Genomic DNA, 16,658 nt, shown 5'->3' with positions numbered 1-16,658 from the left:
TTAATTCTCACAACAACCCTCTAAGGCTCCCATAATTATTATCTCTATTTTAAAGTGACAAGACTAATGGTTTAGAGCAGATAAGTTTTCTTTACTAAGAACTGATACCAACAATTTCTCAGCCTCCCTTAGCAACCTAAACCCTGAGCCCTTTAATCTCAGCCTGTCTTGATCTGCTTTCCAAACCATTCATGATCTCCATGGCTCCCAGGCTTTGCCTCCTTTTAATGGTCTTGTACTTGGTCCTCTAATCTGGGCCCTTATCTACTGCTCCACAGGTGCTGAGTTGCCTTGGCCCAGTCTGACTCCTGGGACCCAAATCCTGCTAAGGTCCTTCAAAGTCAGCATTCTTGTCCAATCCCTATATATTAACTCGTTCAAATGATTTATTGTACCACTCCTTGTGCCAGGTTTTGTGCTAGGTACCAGAGGTGAACATGACAGTCTCTGCCCTCAGGGAACAAGAAGACCCTGCAAGTATGGGCAATTCATGATTGAAAAACAAGGAAATGGATAACTGGAAGTGACTTTGGAAGAGAACTATAAGCAAGAATGTTCCCTCAGGAATAATTCCTGGTACAGGGCATATTTAACATTCTTACACATGAGCAATAAGAGACACACACAATAAAATAATCTGGTTTGCATACAGCTTCAACATCTTTCCAAGCAGTGAAGTGCAAGTTGATGGAGATGTACTTAAAAAGAGCCAGCAAACTGTCCAAAAGGGCTGAACAGGGCAATGTGCACTGCGGTGTTGGCAAGTGCCAGTGAATGCATTTAGAGAAATGTAATCTAGTCTATTTATAGGATGATGGGATCTGAGCTATCAGGGAGTTACTTCAACCAATACTTGTGATTCTACCGTCTGGAAGAAGGCATGTGCTGGACACTGCAGGTTATATGAAAATGATGGAGACAAATACTCAAATACTCTGAGAAATATTGAAAGAGTTCAGTGAGGAAGGTGGTATTTAAGATGAGTCTTAAATTATGGGTGGCATTTGGGTGGGTGGATACTTGTGAGGGAAGAAGAGAAAATTCTAAGTAGATGAAAGAGCATAAAGCACCCAGGCAAGAAAATTTAGAGTATTGTCCTGGAATGGTGAAAGTTCCAGTGTGGCTGATGGGTAGAGGACATGGAAGAGAGGGAAGGGCTTGAAAGATACAATAAGAGTCACCTGTCGTGGGAGCCTGCACTTGATTGGCTGGGCAGTGGGAGGGAGAGTTAATGGCAGGATTTAAATATTTTTGAATGATAATTTAGTAAGTTGAGTCTGGCAGCAATGTGTGGGATAGGGTGGGAAGACACACAGATCAGTTAGGAGGCCATTTTAACAGTTCTGGTAAGAGGAAAAGAGGTCCAAACCAGGGGTGTGAAGAAAAGGAAGGAGAATACAGATACCAGAGACATCTTGGGAGCAAATGCTACAGCAGTGTTTCTTAAAGTGTGGTCCAGAGCCAATCTGAATGGAAATCATCTAGAGAGACTCCTGTGCATCATCCTAGACCTACTGAATTAGAATCTCTGCGGGGGGAGTCTGCGGAATCTACATTTTCAACAAGTCACCCCGGTAACTTTTATGTAGGTGGGAATCACCATTCTATAGACATGGCACCTAATTCAATGTAAAGAGAGAAAGAAGTTCTCAAAGATGACTCTAAGGATTGGCTGGGCAGTGGAGGGGAGGGGTAATAGCAGGTTGAGTGTGAAAGAATGGTTGTGTCATTAACAGACCTAGAGAAGCCAGAGAGAGAGGAAAGTTTGGATGGGACTATGATGTCTTCAGTATGGATCCTGTTGAGTTGGGACATGCACATGGCAATGTCCCCTGTGGGGTCTGAAGTTGGTGGGGAGATTTGTAAAACATATTGCAGAGAGGTAATAGTTAATGTCATGGGAACGAATGATGTTCGTTAGATTTTAAAAAGTAAAACATGTGGAAGATGGCAAGAGGGAGAAGAAGTGGTTGCTAGACTATAAATGAGGTTCTGCAATGAAGGCAGCCCCAGAATAGCTTCCAAACCCGAGTGGTGGGACTGACTTCCTGCAACATGGCCTACCAGGTTATACCAAGCTTTGGGCTGAAATTATGTTGGGTGAAGTTAGATATCTATAATTCTACCTGCAGAGACGTATACATGTGGGGATAGGTGGGAAGTGAAGTGGGCTAGAAGCCCCCCCTGCTGCTCAAGGAATTCCTCCTCTTAGTTCACCAAAGCTGGGTATTTCTTACAAGCAGCAATTAACCCTTCATCTCTAAAACAGAGTCCAATGAAAGTGGGACTCACTAACTGATAATTGGAAAGAAAGGGGAGGAAGCAAAGGGAGAATTGGGCTGAACTGTCTTCTCCCCAAAATTCGTATGTTGGAGTCCAAACCCCTAGTACCTCAGAATATAACTGTATTTGGAGATAGGGTCTTTACAGAAGTGATTAAGTTAAAATGAGGTCATTTGGGTGGGCTCTGATCAGCATGATGTGTCCTTATAAGATGAGGAAATTTGAACATAGAGACGTAGAGAGGGAAGACTATGTGAAGACACAGGGGAAGACAGCCAACTGCAAGCCAGTCGAGAGGCCTCAGAAGAAACCCAGCTGCTGAAACCTTGATCTCAGACATCTTGCCTCAACAGCTGTGAGAAAATAAATCTTTATTGTTTAAGCCACCCAGGCTGTGGTACTTTGTAAAGGCAGCCCTAGCAAACTAATACAGAGGGTAAGGGCCAATGGGGGTGAAAAGAAAGAGAAGAAAAAAAGAAGGTAAGAAAGACAAGAAGGAAGAGGAAGTGAGCAGCAGGAGAGAGTAAGTACTTCCCTCTCTCCCAGGAGGATGATGGAGACAGGGCAGGGCCAAGAGAGTCTAGTTCAGGACCTTGGAGATGGCCTGTTTTGCAGGTTTACACAATGTCACAGAACACAGGAAACGACAGAGATCCAGGAAGAAAACAGGGTAATCTAAAAAAAAAAAAAAGTTCTGATGAACCTAAGGGCAGGACAGGAATAAAGACACAGACATAGAGAATGGACTTGAGGACATGGGGAGGGGGAAGGGTAAGCTGGGACGAAGTGAGAGAGTGGCATGGACATATATATACTACCAAATGTAAAATAGATAGCATGGACATATATACACTACCAAATGTAAAATAGCTAGTGGGAAGTAGTTGCATAGCACAAGGGGATCAGCTCGGTGCTTTGTGTCCACCTAGAGGGGTGGGATAGGGAGGGTGGGAGGGAGATGCAAGAGGGAAGAGATATGGGATGTATGTATATGTATAGCTGATTCACTTTGTTACACTGCGGAAACTAACACACCATTGTAAAGCAATTATATTCCAATAAAAATGTTAAAAAAATAAAAGAAAAGAGGGAAGTCAACTGTTCCAGGCTTTGGGACGTTGAGGAGAAAAGGATTGTATTTATCCATGGATGATTTATAATAGTAAAAATGGAAACAATCTAAATATCTGACAACAGAGGAATTATAAACATGTATTGGATAATTATGCCACATGAAAAATCATCTACACTCAAAGAGTTTAAAAAGACATGGAGGGCTTCCCTGGTGGCGCAGTGGTTGAGAGTCTGCCTGCCAATGCAGGGGACACGGGTTCGTGCCCCGGTCTGGGAGGATCCCACATGCCTCGGAGCGGCTAGGCCCGTGAGCCATGGCCACTGAGCCTGCGCGTCTGGAGCCTGTGCTCCGCAACGGGAGAGGCCACAACAGTGAGAGGCCCGCGAACCGCAAAAAAACAAAAAACCCCACAAAGACCTGGAAAAAGGCACAAAATATGATGTTTAAATAAATTTTAAAAAGCAGAATGTAAAACTGTATTAGAGAATGACTGTACTTACAGTAAATATATATGTAACTACCTTTTTAAAAATTAAAGTATAGTTGATTTACAATGTTGTGTTAGTTTCTGGTGTACAGCAAAGTGATTCAGTTATACACATATATGTATATATATTCTTTTTCATATTCTTTTCCATTATGGTTTATTATAGGATATTAAGTATAGTTCCCTGTGCTATACAGTAAGACCTTATTGATTATGTATTTTATATATAGTAGTTTGTATCTGCTAATCCCAAACTCCCAATTTATCCCTCCTCCCCCTTTCTCCTTTGGTAACCATAAATTCGTTTTCTGTCTGTGAGTTTGTTTCTGTTTTGTAAATAAATTCATTTTTATCATATATTAGATTCCACATATAAGTAGTATGATAATCTCTACTTAGTGAAGTCAGATAGAGAAAGACAGACATAAACAGCATTAATATAAGAGTATGCACAGCCTCTTCCCCTTCCCTTCCCTGCTCCCTATGGAAAATTCTGCTTTGCTCATTTCCACTCCCTCAGTCCTTTGAACTCCAGTCCTTTGAACCATGTAGATCAATGTTGTGTGTGTGTGTGTGTGTGTGTGTGTGTGTGTGTGTGTGTGTCTCCTGGGAAAATGGGATGAGGACCTACACTGTGTCATTTTCTAGAAGCAGAAGGTAGGGACAGGCAGAGGCAAGCCATGAACAAGTGGTCCAGGCCTGAGGAGCTTGGGGAAGACTAGGTGTGAGAGGGTTGGAGTCTAGGAAAAATTGGGGGATGGGGATTTTGAAAAGTGTTGCTGTGGGTCATAGCCTGGATGCTCCTTAATGTTTTCAGGAGAAGCAAATGAAGATTGGGTTTATTTTCAATTACTTTTGGTCTCTGGCTACATGAGACCCCAGACCTTATTTATTTACATATATGTGCAAAGAAAAGGACTGGAAAGAAAGAAACAAAAACACTAGAAGTGGTTAACTCTGCATTGGTGGGATTATTAGGCATTGACACTTTTATGTAAGTTTTGAATAAAAACATGTATTAATGGTAAGGGGTGCATTATTGTTGTTTAAAGTAGGTATACATACTTTCAGTAGAGTGATCTGGGCAGGTTGAATTGCAAAGGGTTAGGAGTGAATAGGGGTGATAAAGTGGGCTTAGGTTACTTTCTCAAGAAGTTGCTATAAATAGGAGAGACTTGGGCAAAAGCTTAAAGAGGTGGGAAATCCAAACCATTTTTGGAGGGAGGGGGCTTTTAGGATAGTGAGATCTAAAGAGTTTGACAAATAAGGCATCAAACACCCACTAAGGATGTATTGTTTTGAAACATTTTTGATAATTTGTATGTCCTGGAGGCAGAGGGAATTTTATGATATAATCTTTAATTAGCTTTGAGGTGTTTCTCACTTGGTCCAAATGATATTGATTGAGAACTAAAAGGTAATTTCCTCAGCTGAGGCTTAACTGAGTCAAGAGTATGACTTTCCAACAATTAAGACATTAGGGCTGTAGGATAACAAAGATAAACTTTAAAGGACTCTGACGTTTAAAAGAGGAATGCTGATTCAGGAATGCTAATTGAAATCTGTAAACTCACAGTTAAATTAGATGCAGATTTGTTTGCTAAATTTTGGGATTCCAGAAGTTAGAGGAAGGTACATGATGAACAAAATTAGGTATATTTCTTATGTGAGATATTAATGGATTGAACTTGTTATGTCCACAGCTGAATATAAATACACTCAAAAACAGTTTGCATTAATTCTTAGATGATTAATTAAATATACCCTAAAAGAAAATGAAGGTTTGGGGGCATAGTTTCCCCTGGGAGGGTATCAAAGAACACGGTGATGGTAGCATATCCCATAATGCTCCCTTGGAGGTAATATTAAGTAATTCTCATGTTCTCAAATTCCCAGAGATGACTAATGTGGGAGTTGGTGAAGCTGATGAAGCATTGGATTTGGTCTGTGATAGGTGAAAACATACCTACTATACAGGTTTCAACTGAGAAGAACTGTCAGATATGTATCTAAATATAATTTTCTCAGACTTTTTCTTTGAGTATGGAGTACATATTTGGAAGCGGTTACAAGGAGATGGGGGGGAAGTAATGAATGCAGATTGCTATGGTTAATTAATGAAGCATAAAGTTGGAAAGAGATATTAACTTGTCAAGAAAGTGCAAATGAAAAGACAAAAGGATAGATTTTGCAAGAACAGCCAGGGTGTGTATCAGGACAAGGGAAGCAGGATGGCAGGTGTAGGTTACAGAGTGGGAGGAGGATAAACCTCTACCTTGATGGAGCTGGTGTCCAAAGAGGCATGATCGAGTTCTGGGGCACATCTGTCCCAACATGTGTGAGCACAACATTGAAAATGAGCAGGGGAAATACTGGAGAAGAAATATATTTGGTGGCCACTATGTAGAAAGCATCTGAAAGATTCAAAACAGGAGGAAGGTAACAAGTTCAAGGGAAAATGCAAAGCAAGGAAATGGGGAAGGGGAGAAGGAAACAAATGTGTATCAAGGTTCTGCTAGAAAGCAAGCAGAAACTTCTGATGCAGCTATTTTGTTGCCTCTATATTAACTCAGGCTTTTAAATGCAGTTTCCTCAAACTTCTCTCTCAAAATGTATGTTAACTACTTATGAAATAATGAATTAACATGCACAACTGATGTACTTGACTCTCACATATGGGTGAGATTTCCATTTTCTACTTTGTTAATTTCTATAACATTTAAGTTTTTATAAGTATACATTACTTTTAGAATAAGACAAAACCAGAAAAATTCTATCAGAATGAGGTTAGCTTCCATGGATAAGCCACTTGTACCCCCAAATAATCATTGTGAAGTGTTGTATTCATGTTTTAAAAAATGTATTGATAGTAGTCATAGCAATAATAATATTATATAATAAAAGGATATTACTGAGCATATTACATATTACACATCACACTCACATTTTCCTTAAAGGTTAGGTTTAAAACCTCACCTCCCCACCCCAAACAAAATGATATAGGCGTGGCTCCACTGTTGCCACCACAACCACGCACAAATCTATGACGATGTATAAAGAGACTTAGATAACTGTGTGGGTGATATGAGCAGGCAGAGGCATTGGAACTCCCCTCTCCACCCTATACACCACTGGTCGATAGCTACCTTAAGGGCTCCACGACTTGAATTCCCAAACATCTGCCTACAGATTTTGCCTATAATCTCTCTTTTAGTCAATGCTCAATTGTTCTCAAATTTAGTTCAATGGTTCTCAAATTTAGTGTGCATAAGAATTACCATACAAAGTAGCACACACAAAGCCATGTATCCTATACTTTATGGGTGATTTAAGGAATTTTCCAGAGATAATTTTGTTTGTACTTAATTTTTGTCTTACTTGCTGACTTTACAGCCACGCCGTTCCTTTGTATAATATGAGATTTGGCTCTACTTGAGAGAACTGTCAGAAACTTAATTGGGGATTCTCTTTGCCTCCTGAAGAAAAGAATTAGAAAACTTACTGTGGTTCAAATACCTTCTCAACCTTCCAAAGCTAGTATATAATAAATGTTTAATTTTTAGCCTGACCAAGAATCCTATAGAGGTATAGGCAACCATCCTTTATTTTTTCTAATGAAAGATGGAGTCCTATTATTAAGCAGTCAGGTCTATTTATTAATCTAAAACAAACAAGTATGACCATTGTAACTCTAAGAGAGAAATTGGAGAATTTGAGATGTAACCCATTGAGGAGTCAAGCAGATTCTCAAAGAATGAACAGTGACTTTGGATAGAATGATTTATGGCTCTTTGTGAGATGAGTGGGGAAGTAAATGGTTAAATGAGTGTGTCTGCCAGATGGGTTCCTACCCCAGAGTGTGGGACAGAAGGATGTATGGGATTGGATTAGGATCCCAGGTGAGACTCAGACAGGTAAAGATGGGGTCCACAGGTTGGCTGTGCAGACTGTGTCCAGCACAGGACCCTGATCTGCTGAAGGGGAAGGAGGCAGTGTCTCAGCAGGGGACTGTGCCTGCAGGGTTGGGGGTTGGGCTGCCTTTTCCCATAGGCTCAAAGGCAATATATAGGCCAGTGGTAGACCAGGGAGGATGTCTGCTTCATGCACTAAACTTCACACAAGTTTAAGGGTCAGTTATTTAAACAGGATGTCTTGGCTTCAAAATGACTGTGAGATGGGTGATACTGTATGTTGCTAACTCACATATTTTTCCACTCTTAAGGCTTCTCCTCCTGTCCCTGTTGGAGAGGGGTGAGTAGCACTCAAGCAGATACTTGGTTCTCTGAGATTTCCATAATTAGCGAAAAGATGGAGCAGGGCAGGAAAACAAAAGTGACTCTAAATTATTCTGTCTTGTTCTACAAAAAGTCTAAGCATTTGAGGGAAGGGGATTAGCAGGTATATAGACCAAACATCTTGGCAAACCAAGAGGAAACAGAAGACTTCCTTGGGCTGTGGGAAGGAGTTGTGCAAGGGGAGGAGAGTGGAGGGAAGGGGAGGGAGAGAGACTGATCAATTTGTGTGAACTCTGAATACAGAGGGGACCCTTGAGCCAATGTCTTAGCAACTCCCAGAAGGAAGAAACGGTTGTGTGGCATGTCTGGGACAACAGAACTAGAAATATCTTGTAGATGATTCCATGCCCAGGCCTGACACGATAGCAGCAGAACAATGGGCATCTCAACACTACCAAGTGAAAGAGGACCAACCAGCATGGCCCAACCCCCAGTCCTACTTTGGCATTGTTTAAAACAAGATATTCTCAGGGAAGACTGAGACGAAGTTGTTTTCTGCCAATTTGGCAGATGGAGACCTCAGAATTTAAAAAAATATAAAATGAAAAAAAAATTACCTGAATATAAATTCTGAGATTTACACGTACTATCACTGCCCTTAAGTGAATATATCAAAATGGCTGCATCAGAGTCATGGTTCTTGCCTACTGTGTTCCAGGCACTGGGCGAAGCATGGTCACCACCTGTTCTGTCAAGTAAACTTCACAAAACAGCACTGCATGGCAGATGTCATGATTATCCCAGTTTACAGGTGAAACACTGTAGCTCAAAGACACAGTGACAAGTAGAGGGCCAGGGATGAAAATCCAGGTCTGTTTTCCTTCCTGCATTATGCTCTAGTTATCAGTGACATGTACCTAAACTCAGGGACAAAGGGAATACACTGGGGTGCTCAAAAGGTAAAGAAAAAAAAAAAGGAGCTCAGTCCATTATAGCAATGGGTCTGTCTTGTTACTGAAAGTAGAGTACATAAATAATACTGATATGCAGAGGGAAAGCCTGTCACTAGATCAAAAGAAGGAAACTCTTAGGCAAGGAATGGAAGTTCCTAGGTGACACTAGACTTACAGAAACCAGGTCAGACAACAAGCCTCTCTTCTCCATATCAGAGGCGTCTTTTCAGAGGCATAAGTATTGAATGTGTTTTCAATATGCTGTGGTGAGTTTAGATTAAAACAAACCAACCAACCTACGGATGTGTAGATGTATTTTCACCAGCCTATATAATTTCCATTCATTCAACTCACTGGAGCACTCCTAAAGCCATTAGGCTAGAAAAACGGAAGCTTATACACACACACACACACACACACACACACACACACACACGTGCACAGGCACGGTCAATCAATTCCAAAATTCCTACCCAAGTTTAAGCAAAAGAACAGATATACTTTAGCATTTATTTTAAAAATCTGTCTAATTCCTCAAAGACCCAGGTTAGACTTAAATGTTTATATTTAAGGCTTTGGATACATGCTATTCTCCAATTCACAGGACCAGGTTACCTGGTTAGGGTCAGGATCAACTTCATCCCAGTTGTGAGTGACATGGCCTTGGTCAATGGATTCAAAAGGCTTGTGAGAAACCGAAGGTAGAATCCTATATAGCCAGCTGGGGGGAAACAAGGACACATAAGCCTTAGGGTGATGTTATGAGTGATGCACAGACTGGCTCAGGAAATACCATTAGGAAGACGCTCAAGTCAACAATGATCTGTGGGCTTTAATGTGAGAAGCAATGACACAGCATCATTTCTTAATAGCCACTGCTGCCCATAGCCCTGGCCTCTTCTCACCTTTCCACACGATCCATCACTCTTCAAACTGAGCCTCTAGCCCTTGGTTATTTCCGTACTGACAAAGAATTGCCTTTCCCAATGACAACTATAAAGGAAGGGAAAGTACCTTGAGGGATATCTGTGCAGGCAAATCCACAGAAAAACATTAGCTTATGTACATATTGGATAGTAATCCTTGCTCTGGCTCTGGAAAGTGAGGACAAGGAGTCCTACACAGATTGAGACAATATGGGTGGTTTCTTTGTCATTTTTGAAATATAAATCCATTTTCTTCTTTAAAGTTATAGAAGTAATTCATGCCAGTGACAAAAATAATTCAAGTAATTTAAAAAGTCTCAAAAGGTAGACTTAGATGGCTTTCTCCTCCAGTTTCTTCAGAGCCAATCCTCAGAGGCATCAGAACTTAACAATTTTCTTGTACATTCTCTAAGATATTTCCAATGCATAATAAGAAAAATTGCCAAATTGTACCACTTTATTCTCACAACACTAATGTGTGAGAGTGCCTGATCACCCACATCTTTACAAATAGGGGGTATTATTACTAAGTTTGGCCTTGTAGGTAAAAAATACTATCTCATTTTTATTTTGTATTACCATTATTATGAGTAAGGTTGAGAATCTGTATGTTTATAGGCCCCTTGGAATTTTTCTATAAATTACTTGCCCAAGTCCTTTACCATTTTTCTATTGGGTTGTCTTTTTTTTTTTTTTTTTTTTTTTTTTTTTTTTGCAGTACGCGGGCCTCTCACTGTTGCGGTCTCCCCCGTTGCGGAGCACAGGCTCCGGACGCGCAGGCTCAGCGGCCATGGCTCACGGGCCCAGCTGCTCTGCGGCATGTGGGATCTTCCCGGACCGAGGCACGAACCCGTGTCCCCTGCATTGGCAGGCAGACTCTCAACCACTGCGCCACCAGGGAAGCCCTGGGTTGTCTTTTTGATGCAATTTGTAAGATGTTTAGGAAATTAACATATCTAAAATTATAAGAACATCCATCTTTACTTTCTTATAGTACATTTCTGGCTTTGTTTCAGGAAGAGAAGACTCTGATGAAGGAACCCTGAAGGACACCAGGAGGAGAACCATCCAGAAGTTGAGAGGGACACTGAACATCACTAAGAGGGACCCAAGTCCTTTCAGAGGCTGTTACCTTGACAGGGTACAGCAGGAGGAGGAACACCACTTGGGGCAATGGAAAACCAGACCTGCTTGAACAAGCTCTGGCCCTTTAAGCCCCAGGACAGTCTACTTCAGGGGGTGGAATTGACCTGGCCCTACACTGAGCCATTTGGGAGATTAAAGGGCTAGCTAGATTTGTTCAGTTTTCTTTTGATTCCTCTAGCCCTAGGTGAAGTAATCTCAGACATTGGACTTCAGGCCATGAATTAACTAGGCCTTTCTAAGTTCTATACGGAATTGAGAACATGTGTGTGTATATTTTAGAACTGGCTGTGTAATCCTGGGCAAGTTACAAGACTTTCTTGTTTTTTTTTTTTTTTTGGTCACCCTGCCTGGCTTGTGAGATCTTAGTTCCCTGACCAGGGACCAAACCCAGGCTCTCAGTAGTGAAAGCTCAGAGTCCTAACCACTGGACCGCCAGGGAATTCCCAAAACTTTCTTGATCTTATGTTCCTCATCCTTATCTCCTAGGATTGTTGTGAGGATTCAGAGTTTATGTACCTAGAATGCCTGGCACACAGTAGGTGCTCAATTACTAGATGTGTGTTGAATTGTCTATCTGTCTACCCCTAATCATCTAGGTTTTTATGATGGTCCAGATTTCCTACATTCTCTGTGCTGGCTCTCACCTTCTCAGGACCTAAGGGATCAGCTAACTAATCAGATAAAAATCAACCCCTGATAGATATACTCTCTGATAGTTTGTGGGTGGGGGGCAGGGAGTTCCTGAACTCTGTGGCTTAAATGAGTAGTGACTAAATGTAGGAATTTCAGGCTTTCTCATCTATGGATGGGGCTGGTTCCATCTTCCCACTGGGGATTTTGAGCATTTTCACAAAATTCTTGTGGATACCTTTGAAGAGTTCTAAACAGATGGGTGAACCATGCCTAGTGTCCCTTGTTTTTTGGCTGAGTTTATAAAACTCCCCAGGCAGCACTACACTGCCCTGGACAGAGATTTAATTCTGATTCAGGGAATGGTGCCAGCATCTTAATGAAATGCCAACAGCTCCTTTTCAGCCTCCTGGAACAGAGCTCTGCTCCTGCTGGCTGAAGATATTGTTGAATAATGGGGGCAGGCAGCAGAATCCGGAGTCCAGGTGTCCAGTTAGTGAACGGGTCATAAAGTCAAGAACATAGTCATGGAGGCCAGGCTGTCATAAATTAGAATTGACAGGAATTGTCTGTGTGCTTACCTTACCTTGGCTATCTGGGCTTGCAGAGAGAGAGAGATGATTAAATAGTGATAGAATTAATCTTGATTTGACAAGTATGGGAAACTATCTTTTCCCCTTCCATGTACAGATCTATCGAGAGGGAAGCAATATTGATATTGACATGGTAGCATAGCACCTGCCACTCAGTTTTCCGACAGCCTTCTAGGGATACACTGTATTGGAGGGAGACACTCTGCTACTGTGGTACCATGTACCCGGCAATGTGCTAGGCACCTTACATATGTTCTTTCCCTTAATCCTCATCACAACTATGAGATAAGTACTATTAGTATCTCTTTTACAAATGAGAAACCAGAAGGCTCTTGGAGGGTACATGACCTGCCCAAGGTCACACAGCTGGAAAGAGAAGGAACCAGGATTTAAACTCAGGAGGCCTGCCTCCAGAGTGGGCACGATTAACCCCTAAGGGAAACAACCTATCGTTTGTGTGGTCCATGGTGCTTTTGTTCTCACTATCTCATTTACTTCTCAGGAGGACTCACTGGAGACAAACCCAATCACCTTCCACTAAGCAGTACAAGACTGCCTGCCCTCCTCCCCCTAACTCCAATATAAGCAGCAGCCCTCTACACAGGTGTCCTATTCTGAAATTCCCATAATTAGACACTGCTTGTTTAAGTCACAACACTCAACTGCTTCCCTAAACCACAACAGGTACTGCAACCAACCTGCCCCATAGGAGTTAACCAAGAGACTGAGTTCATTGACCTGGCTTGTAGGATTAGAGCAAACATGGATCATGACATGTTGTGCTAATGAATGTGCTGGTTTCCAGCAAAGACAAATTCCGAGGAGAAAAATCCTTATTAATTCAAACCACCAGGGGCCATAATACATGACCTTTCATCTAACCCAAGCGTGGATTATCCAACGTTTTCATCCAAAGAACATAATACTTCTAGTCAGCTGAGGAAGATATTGCACTGAATCTTCTATAATTTTGAGTTAATCATTATAAAAAAAACTCCCAAGTAAATCAAAATTCGGAACTCAACCGCACAATCCCAGGGGAAGCCCAGACTATGAGGAAGACTTTCTTCTGAGTACAAGCAACAAATTGTAAATGGAACTAGACATGTCTGTTTTCTAGGCTCTGTGCAGCTGCTCTCTCCCCTTCTTCTATCAGTCACTTGATTCTAGCTGGAGATGAGGTTCATCCTCCCCTCACTATGACCCAGAGCACAGCCTGTAAGAAGCAGGATCTTGGGCAACACTGGGAGGCTGTGGCCCAGGTATAGGAGGCAGCACTAAATACTAGTCATAGCTCCCATAGACCGCAGGTCAGAATTAACCTAATCCTTTTACCTTCTTTTATTGCTGCTCCGTGGACAAGTGAAAGCTGATCCTGAGAGCTGCTCAGCATACAGATTGTAAGGGCAAACTTGAGGATTATTCTAAAACAAAGGAGGCAATAAATGACATCACTCCATCAGAAAAGCATTCCACCTTCCCATCAAACAACTCAGTGGGGGAATTCTGTCTTGGATGGCGATGCTCTGAGCCACTCACTGCACATGACTATCTCCAACCCATACGTCCTTCTTGTAATAATGTTTTAGGTGACTTTCCTCCTTGATTAGAAAAGTAGTACATGCTTATTGTAGAAAATTTATAAACTATAACCCATTATCTCACCATCCAGAAATAATCCAATGTTGACATATGAGTATATTTCCTTCCATTCTTATCCTCCAAAATGGGAACGCTATGATATGTGTAGTCCTGTTAATAATTAGCACTTAAAAAAAAGAGGAAACACTATATCATGAGCATTTTTTCATGCCATGAAATATTCTTAAAAATTTTTGACAAAATTTTTGTTTGCCATATTTTTGCTATTTTAACCAACACTAGTATGAACATCTTTGTGCACACAATTTTTTTTTTTTTAACAAGGACTGATTATTTTCTCATCATTGCCATATCTTAGGCTGTTCAAGGGAACTTTAAGGAAGTCCCTTAACCCCGGACCTAGGGGATCTTCTTGAAAGCCTTAAATTTAGTGTTACTTTTTTGGGACTAAGTGCTTTGCCACAGGTAACCATTATCCAACTTTAACTTTGTATTGTCATTGTTCTGCATCCCAATTGTCCTAATGATTTGTGAAACTCCTAGACAGTTCACAGGCTAATTTTCAAGATGGTGGGTAGAAGCACTTGGCCTGAAAGCTGGTCATTCATTCCTATAATTCAGAGTTCTCCAAAATGATATTCTATTCACTCATACCTGTCCTTCTGGCAGGGCACCCGGGCAGCGAGGATCCTCTGAGGCACACTCATTACCGAATCCAGAAATGTACTGCATGTGACAAAGACACAAAGGCCACCATTAATGGGATTTAAAGAGTATTTTGCTATTTTGACTGTCTATGAAGGTAAGAATTTCTTTATGACGTATGTTTGTGTATCACATTCTATACATAACATCTTTGCTATGTCTTGGCATGTGAACCATTTAGGAAAGATAATTTCTCTGTGTGAATTTTAAAGACCACCAATTAATTGGGAGAAGAGTGCTGGATATTACATGGACTTTCCATCCTTAGCTGTACTTAGTTGATTTATGGGCTTATTCTTAATTATCCCACTCCAAGGACAGGTTCTTTAATTCTGGACCCATCAGGGAGTTCCTGAGAGGGGAGATGGCTCAGGCATCACTTCAACTCCAGGTTAGTAAGATCTGGCTGGCCTGGCTTGCAACCTCCCTGAGGTTGGAGCTCCACTTCCCCTTCATATGATGAAACAAGTAGCTGTAAAGAGTGTGTGGATCCAATCTGACAGCAAAACCCTTGAGAAAAAGCCCTCCAACCAGCCTCGCTGCAGGCAAAAACCTATATCATCTGGTTCATCTATGGAGCACTTGTAAATATATTTGCATCTATGTGGATATAGGAAAACAAGTTTTGAAGATATGCGTGGCTTTCAGGAGAATAGCCAGATCTGTCCTCAGTGGCACAATGGAGTTCATTCTGATTGTCATCAATTTACTTTTCATCCAGAGGAAAAAAAGGGAGTTTCTCAATAAAGTAAAGTGTGCGGAGCCCCTAAAACTTATGTTGACAACACTTAAACACACCTGTGAGTTCTTGTTCACTGTCTGGCTTCTCTGCTAGTTTATAAGCTCCATGAAGGCTGGAACTATGGCATCTTGTTTACCTCTATATGCCTTGTGCCTGGTTTATAGAAGGTACTCAGTAGATATCTACTGTTTGATTTAGTTTTTCCCTTACAGCCTGTTCTATTCTATTCTATTTATTTATTTATTTTTGGCTGGGTTGGGTCTTCATTGCTGTGCATGGGCTTTCTCTAGTTGTGGAGAGTTGGGGCTACCCTTAGTTGTGGTGCGCGGGCTTCTCCTTGCAGTGGCCTCTCGTTGTGAAGCACGGGCTCTAGAGCTCAAGCTCAGTAGCTGTGGCGCACGGGCTTAGTTGCTCCGCGGCATGTGGGATCTTCCCTGACCATGCTGTCCCATGCATTGGTAGGCAGATTCTTAACCACTGCGCCACCAGGGAAGTCCCCCTTAGAGCCTATTCTAACACGAGTGTATGTATCCTGTTCTAAGTAGGGTTAGAACCCCCTTTTCTCTAACTTAAACATCAAAAAAAAGGCCATTTTCTTCCCATAGTTGTTCCTCATAAATGTATCAATACTTAATTTTAGCCCACGATAATGAAAGTGCAGCGTCACTCAGTGAGTGAAATGCCACCATCTGAGTACATGTCTTTAAGAGATATAAGAAGGAAGTAAGTGGGTGGAGGATAAACCCTCCAGAATTCTCAGCAGCTTGGAGCAGGATGAGATTGATGTAACACACCTGGATGTGTGAGCAATGATCAGGGCTACAGCTGCCCATATTTGGAAGGAATATCAAATGTGAAATGTTATGACCTAGAAAGCAATGGAAGTGAAATTATTCTTTTTTGCCTCCAGACACAATATTTTTTTATATTTGAAAATCTATCAGCACTAAAAACAGTGTGTTATATTACACAGAGATTGGTTAACAGCAGCATGCAATTTGGAATGATTTCCTTGGGGAAAGGGCAGAGACCATCCAGCATTCTGACTCTCCACTGAATACAATTTTCTTCTCTCTAATGAACCTCATGCTCACCATCAAGAGGATTGAATCTGAGCTGCTGAGAAATGGTATTGACCCGAAATTATCTTCAGTTCTGTGGAATGGAATTGCAGACCAATCTTGCCTGAAGCCACTGAGTATCTCAGTGGCTTCACTTTGTTCAACTGCAGCATTGTTTCCCTCTGCAAAGGGAGGCAAGAAGGTCTGAGGCTGAGCTTTC

At 41.5% G+C, this 16,658-nt stretch overlaps 1 protein-coding gene across 1 annotated transcript in view; it reads right to left on the bottom strand.

Annotated features, from left to right (window-relative positions):
- HGD (homogentisate 1,2-dioxygenase) overlaps nt 1–16,658 on the bottom strand; it is a 45,158-nt gene that overhangs the window by 24,770 nt on the left and 3,730 nt on the right. Inside the window, exons 2-4 of the mRNA XM_065876200.1 lie at nt 14,585–14,656; nt 13,664–13,752; nt 9,649–9,754 (exon numbers count right to left, since the gene is read on the bottom strand). Coding sequence (XP_065732272.1) covers nt 9,649–9,754; nt 13,664–13,752; nt 14,585–14,656 — 267 coding nt within the window. The remainder of the gene's footprint in view (nt 1–9,648; nt 9,755–13,663; nt 13,753–14,584; nt 14,657–16,658) is intronic.

This window comes from Phocoena phocoena, chromosome 4, assembly GCF_963924675.1.
Source record: "Phocoena phocoena chromosome 4, mPhoPho1.1, whole genome shotgun sequence".
NCBI classification, from domain to species: domain Eukaryota; kingdom Metazoa; phylum Chordata; class Mammalia; order Artiodactyla; family Phocoenidae; genus Phocoena; species Phocoena phocoena.
The sequence above is the reverse complement of the archived record's forward strand: the minus strand, read 5'-3'. Positions and strand labels throughout refer to the sequence as shown.